The following is an 8,791-nucleotide window of genomic DNA, read 5'->3' on the forward strand; positions in this document are numbered from 1 at the left end:
GTTGGGGATAGAAAATTCGTTTGCTTTGAAGTCGCACAGGGCTTGGCTAGTGCGGTTTACCTTTCATGTGTGGCTTACGGGCTATTATGGTGGAGTGGGGTTTATCCTGTGCCCACGTGAAGGTAAACCGCAAAAAGAAGTAGTCTGTTAGGGAGAATCTGAGATTTGGATAGGTTTTACCTTATCTGTACTACAACAACAACATACCCAATATAGTTTCCATTGGTGGGGTCTAGGGAGAATGGGTGTACGTAGACCTTACCCCTACCTTTGTGGATAGAGAGTTTGTTTCTGATAGACCCTCGACTCTAGAAGTATGGGTTTGATGAACCTATAGCCAAAAGGCTATATCTGCCTCCAGTAGTCATCTTTTGATTTAAACTTGCCTTCTATTCTATTTCTAATCACTAACTGCACGGCTGCACCAACAGATGTTTCAACTTTCAAACGGGTTGATCATCCCCGTGCTAGTGAATGGCATGAAAAAAATGTCTGCTTGTAGTTTCCGTTACATTCATATATTATTGATTGCTTGTACTGTGTACTGTTTAGCAACCTCTTAATTTCTTTTTCTATATATGAGGTTAAGCCTATAAATTTAGACCCGATTTACTGCTAGCTTTTGCAGAAGTACTTCTTTCAAAAGTATAAGTAAAAAATGTGTGTGTGTGTGTATAACTTGCTCATATCACTTATACAATAAGTGATTCGTACAATAAAGAAGTAATTTTTTGGGTGTATTTTACCAAACTAACTTCTGATAGAAGTATTAACATTTTTTTGAGAGTGGGCAAACGGTTGGTCCGAAATGGGGTCAAACTTTTAGGCCTAAAGCAATTTTAGTAGCTCTATTTGAGCTAAAACTTACTTCTAGATTAAACTCTTGATGAAGTGTTTTTCCTGTTAAAATTAAAGCACTTTTTGCTCAATCATATTGGAGGCATATTTTTCCTGGCCGTGAAATGATATAGATTGTAGAGGGAAAACGAGATAATACCCTTTACTTCTCAGCTTACTCGCTATTGTCTTTGCAACAATTTTTTATTTTTTCTTAAATGAGGTTTGCAAACTTATTGTTGATACTTTATCACGACTCGAGGGAAAACGTTAACCATCTTAGCTCCTTGTTGCAGGGAATATCTTTGCTTTTGGGTTGTTTTTGTCTCCAATGTGAGTCTTAAGCTTTTTATCCTTCATTTTGTTTTATCACACTTCCATAATATAGAAAACAAAGTTCACCTTGACCAATTACTCCTTTCTCCATAATCCAGTATCATTTTTATCTTTATTTTCAGGCCTACATTCATGAGAATAATGAGAAATCAATCAACTGAACAGTTCTCGGGGTTGCCATACATATACGGGCTCTTGAACTGCTTAATTTGTGCCTGGTATGGCACCCCTCTCGTATCTCCCGACAATTTGTTGGTTACATCGGTTAATTCAGTTGGTGCTGTTTTTCAACTTGCCTACATTGTACTTTATGTAATGTATACAGAGAAAGAGAAAAAGGTTAATACTCTTCTGTTGTATTATTTAATTAATAAAGCAATTTCACACTCATTCATAACGTAATCTGTTAATCCGTATGCCCATCATTGTTGTTTGTAGTTCAGGATGTTCGGATGGATACTCACAGTCTTTGGCCTATTTGCAATTATTGTAATTGGAAGCTTGTTTATACTTGATCTGGAACTCCGACGCGTCATCATTGGCACCCTGAGTTGTGCTTCCTTGATATCAATGTTTGCCTCCCCACTGTTAATTATTGTATGTCTAACCGTTGACATTCAGAATTTTCCATCAAGTTCTTATTCTCTAACGTTTTTCCGCGGATTCACTGACTAACTTGTATTCCAGAATCTGGTGATCAGGACCAGGAGTGTTGAATTCATGCCTTTTTTCCTGTCCCTCTCCAGCTTCCTAATGAGTGCCTCTTTCCTTTTGTATGGAATTTTCAGTTTTGATCCCTTTATATATGTGAGTTTCTTTCTCTCACTTAGGAAATTTCCAAATTTTTTTGTCTTTTGTTCCTCTTGCCTGACTCACAAAGGGTTTCTACTTAAATTTCAGGTACCAAATGGCATCGGAACACTTTTAGGAGTTGTACAATTGCTCTTATTTGCACATTACAGAAATTCTTCAAGGGAGGACTCTGCCGAAGGCCTTATAGTGTCTTATTCATGAACTAGAGATCTAAGAAAGTAATGTCTTGTGCATGAAAAAACACCCAGGAAGAAGGTAAAATTCTCGATACTTGTGTATTTTGTGAACATATATCTTTCATTCTTTCTCGAGCTGTTAAATAACAAGTATACCTTTTAATTTGTACATTTCCCTTTATTTGTCCTAGGTGATTGTAAGTTCTCACTTGATTGCGTGGAGAATGGTGGGAATTCCAAGCTCAAGGTGATGGCAGTTCCCTAGTCATTGAACGCCTTCAGCTATACCCGTTAACTGAATATCTTTCTGCATTGATTCTAATGCTTATATTTTTCTTGTTCCCCTTTTCCTTATCAAATCATAGATTGAAGATGCAGAATTACGTTTAAATAAAGAAACTGATGGTATAGTATGAAATATTTATAGATACTTGGTGGATTCCTTGATATATATATACGAGATCTGGACAAAAGCTATTGAGTTCACGTGAACTTTTAAGTCTGTTTTACAGTATATCCGCCCCTAGGTATGACAGTAACAAATACAGTGTTCTTCAGCATCCATTATTTTATAAGTAATTATCCTGAACTTATACGTATGCTTTCGGAGTATAGTAAAAACTGAACTATGTATATAAATATAAATTCTTCGGAATGATTAGATGTTGTTTCTCTTGATGTTTTTGCCTCTTATTATGTATTTATGTTTTACCTGATCGTATTTGAATCCATTTATCGACTTGATGAAGTGGCATGACCTCTCTGATCATAGAGTATAAGACCACTGAACTTTGGCAGCTCACACTTTTCACCCATAAGTATAGGTCTTTTCCACACAGGTGAAGCTGAACCGCGATTTTGCCATCCAAAATCAGCTTCAGTTTGCAGATCTCCGCTAACGAGCAATGGAGAAAGCTTCTCTTTCTGGCTCCACCTCACAGAACTGGTAAGCACCTCCTTCACCGGACCCAGCTCTGCTTGTGGCTCTAAACAATCTATGTCTGTTGAATCATCAACACGCGGCTCTGTTCTCCTTCTTACATTTCTCCTTAAAGCAGCAATAATGCAGGTTCCAATAACTAAGGAACAGGTGCAAATTACCAGTAAGGCTATAGCTCCTCGATTCGATATTTTCCATTTCTCTTCTAAATTCCATATTGCTTCCATGTTGTATATCAAGTATCAGAAAAATTGATGAAAGTTCAAAACTTGATATGATGAAATGATTAAGAGAATGAATTATGTACATATATTTGGAAGAAAAAAAAAACTAGTCGTTGGTTTGTTTTATTGCTATCTCTAGGCGCCTTTGTGGTATTCACTTCAATTTGGTGCTTCAAAATTCCATGAAGTGGGGTCTTCTTACATTGAATAATTGTCATTAGCCGTTTGTTACTATTGTGCCTATCGACCCGAAATCTCTGACTAAGAGTCGAGAAACTTATTAAAAAACAATACTGAGTCAAAACATTATTGTGCGAGTAACTATCTTGAAAGTGATTTTTGCTTTTTGCTCCGACTAGGTGCAAATCATTGCGACCGGTCGCTGCCAAATGTTCCACGACTTTCTCAAATACATATACTCGTGACTGGAAGTTTGAAGAAATAAAATTTACTCAAATGAGAAGAATATATTTGAAAAGTTATTGAAAGATATTTGTTCTAGAGCAACTACGGAAAAAGAATTTTTGAGATTTTTTTTTTTTGTCTTTGCATTATCAACAAAATGTATAATAATGTTCGTATTGTATTCATTTCATGACAATCATGGATAATTAATTAAATTTTATATGGACAAATTATGCTGGTTGGGTTGCTTGTATTCTCCAGTTGATAAATTATGTTAAAGAGATAAACATAATAAGTTCACATTGAAAATTTATACATCTGAGTACATGAAGAATATTATGTTAAAATATTTGTTTGTTTGCTATTTACTTTAAGTATTTAAATATTTTAATTTTGATTGAATTATTCTAGAAGTGTTTAAAAATAGAATTAAGACTTCACCTTATGGAATATGTCAATTGGAGTATCATTTATTAGTTGTATAATATTTTTCTTTGTGTTGTTATCTTTAGAAGATATTTAAAGTTAAGACAATGTATTTTTAAATTTAATTATATGATGATTAAATTAGTTTGAGCTTAAAATGTCCGAAAGAAATCTCAAGGTAATTTTTTTTTTTTGAAAATTTTAGTATAACCCGCAGTTGCTATAATGATATAGCCTGCAAACCACACAGGATATGTAAAACGCATAGGCAAACCCTATGAGATAGGCTCGACTCATAAGGTATTAAAGGGGATCAATCAATTCTCCATACCAACTAAGAGCCTGTTTGGGATTGTTGCTAAAAATAACTTATTTTTAAAAGCGTTTTTAAAAATGGTTCTTTAAAAAAGTGCTTTTGAAAAAAAAAACAAATTGTGTTTGACTAATTAGTGTTTTTATAAGCAAATTGTGTTTGACTGATTTTTTTTTGAAGTGTTTTTGAGAGTTAAATTACAAAAAAAGACAATTATTAACGTGCTTCTATTATTAAAATTATTTTATAGAGAGAAACTATCTTAAATATCTATTATAAAAAAAAAATTAATTAATTTTTTATTGTTATTAAATTAAAATGTACCTGTTTGAATTTTCAATCACTATTTTTTTTCTTTTTTCTAATCTTTGTATAAATATTTTTAAACATTACAAACAATAAATACTTGTTTTATTTTTTGTCCTTGGAAGCGCAGCGTTCATTCTGACATGACTCAATACGGTGCTTTTCACAATTAACAGTTTACATCGCCTTCATCAGATTTGTTCAGCTCTTTTTAGGTATGTATCTCCTTCATCTTCTGGGTTTACTGTCTCTGTGTTCGTTTAATCTTGCTTCTTGCTAGAATTTATTTCTTTTTCTGTGCGATTTGGCGTCTTCGGATGTATATATGTTTGTATTTGAGCTTCGTTTTTCTCATGCATGATAATCATATATCGTTGTGTGTTCGTTTGAACTGAATTTGGGGGTTTAGGGTTTTTCAGGGATTTGTAATTTTGAGGCCCTTATTTGTTTCCACTGCTTTAGTGGCTTTAGGGTTGAGCCGTCATTGATTTGTTGTTTTTCATTTCCACCTTCAAAGTGCTCACCCACTTCATAAACCACTAGGTCACAGCTTTGGGTGTCATCTGTAAAAAAATAAATTGATACTGCTTAGGTGTAGAAGTTTTTTTCCCCTTTTATGCTATGTTGATGCTCTGTCCCTCACTATTGATTTTAGGTCAAGGGTTTGGGGTGGGATGGAAGTCATTTACTAAGACCCCCTTATTCCCTTATCCATCGTAGTTTTCATAAGTCACTGATATCAATTGGTGTTTTTTCCTAACAGATATATTTGATCATTTCATAACCAAGACAAGATAAAACAAAGAAGATGGCTGGTCGAAATCGCGGGCCTCCACTTCCAATGAAAGGTGGTCCTCATGGTGGACTTCCTCCGCAAATGCATGAGTCCCAGTTTGCTAGGGGTCGCATGCCGGTGCCTCATCCAGCAATGCTTGAAGAAATGAGAGAATCACAGTTTGGAATGGGCTCCAGACCAATGCCTCCACACCCTGCTGTTCTTGAGGAACACCTGGCTAGTCAGCATGATGAGATTCAAGGATTATTAGTTGATAACCAGCGGTTGGCTGCAACTCATGTAGCACTGAAACAAGAAGTAGAAGCTGCTCAATACGAACTTCAGCGAACTGATCATTATGCCCGTTCTTTGCGTATGGAAACTGATGTGCAAATGAGAGAGTTTTATGAGAAGTCTGCTAAGTTGGAAATGGATCTCCAAGTAGCTGATGGTATGAGGTCTGAGCTTATGCGAGTGCGCTCGGATATTAAGGAGTTTACTGCTGCCAGACAAGAGCTTACTGTTGAGTATCAAAGAATGACACAGGATTTGAGTAGAATGACTGCAGATTTACAGCAGGCTCCAGCAATAAAAGCTGAAATTGAAGGTCTAAAACAAGAGCTGCAGCGAGCAAGGTATTCTTTTCCCCAGAGTTCTGCTCTCTGTGGAACATTTTCAAATTGATAGTTTCTTACTGTACTCTTGGCTTACAGGGCAGCTATTGAGAATGAGAAGAAAGGATACGCAGAAAACTATGAACATGGTCAGGTTATGGAGAAAAAATTGCTAACAATGGCTCGAGAACTTGAAAAACTTCGAGCTGAGGTTGCTAATGCAGAAAAAAGAGCCCGAGCAGCAGCAGCTGTAGGGAATCCAGGTACTTTTCCTTATCCAAGTTCAGAAACTGTAAAATGCAGATATGAAAAAGCACGTTGAAAGATCCATCTTCTGATGAAGACAAATTTTCCTTGCTGTTGTGTTTCTCAGCGGAATTGTCTTTGCTTGATTGAGCACTTTTAAGCATGATCAAATAGTGACATTGTTTTAATGTATTAAGCTGCTATATGGTTCACGCAGTTACCTGGTTGTCTATTTGATTTATTGCTTCATATCAGAATTCAGAGTTTTTCTAATAATATTTACCTTAAGTGGATAGTAGAATTTATCAAATTTTACATTAGGTTTAAGTCCTTCACAAGCTTCTTTGGAGTGTATTGAATTTGCTCCATATAATACTGTTTATCTCCTCTTTTATTAAATAACAAAATAACAAAAAACGGGTTTGTAATAGTTTATTGGAGGTTCAAATCCCTGACAAGCTCAGTTGGATATGATTGCTCCAATTGGTGCCCTGTTTAATTTTTTGTTTGTATATAGACAGACAGAGACACACACATAATCTTTCGCAGCTGCTGCTTTAAAATTTCTCATGTTTTATTGGACATAGATTATTAGTACTGTACCAGTTTCATGAAGTTCATCTTTATCTGCACAGGTGCAGGGTACAATGCAAATTATGGGAATCCGGAATCTGGTTATCCAGGGAATTATTATCCTGCTAATTACGGAATGAATCCTATGAACCCTGCTCATCCTGTAAGTAATTCTGTTGTGGTTTTGGCATTTGATGGGATTTCAAAGTGAGCAGAAGGACAACAGTATTTTGCTCTTGTTCATCTAGATGAAATGTGACTTCTTTTCCTTAGTATTTTATTTTCTAAGTTTAGTTGTTCTTTTATATTTTAGGTGCAGGGTGGTGCTGAAGGTTATTCTCAATATGGACATGGGCCTGGTGCTTGGGGTGGTTATGATGTGCAGCGAGCTCAAGGACCCAGATAAACTAGTTAATGTAGGCTGTCACATGGTGTTGTGCCTGCTACTTTCCGGTACTTCATAATGGATCTTAGAATTAGATTTGAAATTTTATACTGAATGATCTTTTTGATAAATAGTTTTCGTACTGAGATTGTTGTTTAATGTTGTTACTGTCTTGCATTTTGTGAGAAAAGTTTTAGCTGCCTGCTGGATTCTTATTAATGTCTGTTGCATCTAATCTAAATAGTTGTCTGCAAAATCATTAATTACATTTTCTGATATGTGGTCGCTTGAACTTTAGCCTCATATTCACTTATACAGAAAAGTAAATTCACCTCGTTTAATGACATTGCACTATTAAATCTTGCTTAGAGTTGATCTTCTATCAGATTATAATTATGGGAAACCACTGGAGAAAGAGTATCTAGTTTCTGTCAGATCATGAATGCATTGAAAAATACAAAATTTCTTTTGTTCTTGTGAGAAATATTGAAAAAGAATATTATTGAATTGTTGTCGTGTCTACAATATTACATTGAGACCCTATTTATAGACACTACAATACAATCCTTTACCAAGTAGGATACTATTTACTATTCTCATTTCTATTCTTATTGCTATTCCTATTCCTATTCTAAATAGGATTGTATTAACCTATTCCTATTCTAATAGGGTTGTATAAACTTATTCATATTCTAATAGGATTGAATAAACTTATTCCTATTCTAATAGGATTGTATAAACCTATTCATGTTCTAACACTCCCCCTCAAGCTAGTGCATACAATTCATGTACCTAGCTTGTTACAAATGTAATTAATACGAGGCCCAATGAGGGGATTGGTGAGATATCTGCAAGTTGATTAGTCGACTTCATAAAATTGACAATCAATCTCAATGTGCTTATCTTATCATTAAATATTGGATTTGATGCATAATGTCAGTCAATCTCAATGTGCTTAATCTTCTCATGAAATACTGAATTTGATGCATAATGCCGATAAAACACGGAGTGATAAAATTATAGTGTTGAACTTCCCAAGCCAAACTTGCAACGACTGTTTAGACCATAGAGTGACTTACATAATCGACCTACAAGGCTACTAAACTCCCCATGAGCAACAAAGTGCTCAAAATCTAGTATAAGTATATGGATCGTGTTGGAATCAATAGATGAGTCGTTATTAAACAAGAAAGTCACCGAAAAATTGGCCGGAACATGCTCATACGCCAGAGTATTAGATTTGATGGCTGAATGGTCACGATCTAAGAAATAAAATGATATGGGTAGGGTCGGAATGATGGCACAACCCAACTGAAAAATGAGAAATAATATGGGTAGAGTCGGAATGATGGCACGAACCTACTGAAAAAGAGAAATTATATGGGTAGGGTCGGAATGATGTCACGACCCAACTAGAAAATA

The 8,791-nt window shown here is 35.2% G+C and overlaps 3 protein-coding genes across 4 annotated transcripts in view; 2 read left to right on the plus strand and 1 right to left on the minus strand.

The window, feature by feature from the left end:
• Positions 1–2,648, plus strand: part of LOC102589550 (bidirectional sugar transporter SWEET2) — a 3,251-nt gene extending 603 nt beyond the window's left edge. The window contains exons 2-7 of the mRNA XM_006348274.2: positions 1,134–1,170; positions 1,296–1,512; positions 1,612–1,770; positions 1,861–1,980; positions 2,074–2,241; positions 2,354–2,648. Of these exons, the coding sequence (XP_006348336.1) occupies positions 1,134–1,170; positions 1,296–1,512; positions 1,612–1,770; positions 1,861–1,980; positions 2,074–2,187 (647 nt within the window). The 3' untranslated portion in view covers positions 2,188–2,241; positions 2,354–2,648. The remainder of the gene's footprint in view (positions 1–1,133; positions 1,171–1,295; positions 1,513–1,611; positions 1,771–1,860; positions 1,981–2,073; positions 2,242–2,353) is intronic.
• Positions 2,649–2,894: 246 nt separating this feature from the next.
• On the minus strand, positions 2,895–3,329 carry LOC107060809 (uncharacterized). Its single transcript, XM_015309122.1, has one exon. It carries the CDS (start codon positions 3,327–3,329, stop codon positions 2,895–2,897), a length of 435 nt encoding a protein of 144 aa, XP_015164608.1.
• A 1,555-nt stretch (positions 3,330–4,884) lies between these two features.
• LOC102589885 (protein FLX-like 1) overlaps positions 4,885–8,791 on the plus strand; it is a 9,637-nt gene continuing 5,730 nt past the window's right edge. For both annotated transcript variants that reach the window (XM_006348276.2, XM_006348275.2), the window contains exons 1-5: positions 4,885–4,991; positions 5,540–6,186; positions 6,265–6,428; positions 7,047–7,147; positions 7,298–7,437. In XM_006348276.2, coding sequence (XP_006348338.1) covers positions 5,585–6,186; positions 6,265–6,428; positions 7,047–7,147; positions 7,298–7,390 — 960 coding nt within the window. In that variant the 5' untranslated portion in view covers positions 4,885–4,991; positions 5,540–5,584 and the 3' untranslated portion in view covers positions 7,391–7,437. The remainder of the gene's footprint in view (positions 4,992–5,539; positions 6,187–6,264; positions 6,429–7,046; positions 7,148–7,297; positions 7,438–8,791) is intronic.

This window comes from Solanum tuberosum, unplaced genomic scaffold (assembly GCF_000226075.1).
Source record: "Solanum tuberosum cultivar DM 1-3 516 R44 unplaced genomic scaffold, SolTub_3.0 scf00096, whole genome shotgun sequence".
NCBI classification, from domain to species: Eukaryota; Viridiplantae; Streptophyta; class Magnoliopsida; order Solanales; family Solanaceae; genus Solanum; species Solanum tuberosum.

Coding starts and splice junctions, on each gene's coding strand:
- LOC107060809 (XM_015309122.1), bottom strand. CDS start 3,329: ATGGAAGCAATATGGAATTTAGAAGAGAAATGGAAAATATCGAATCGA.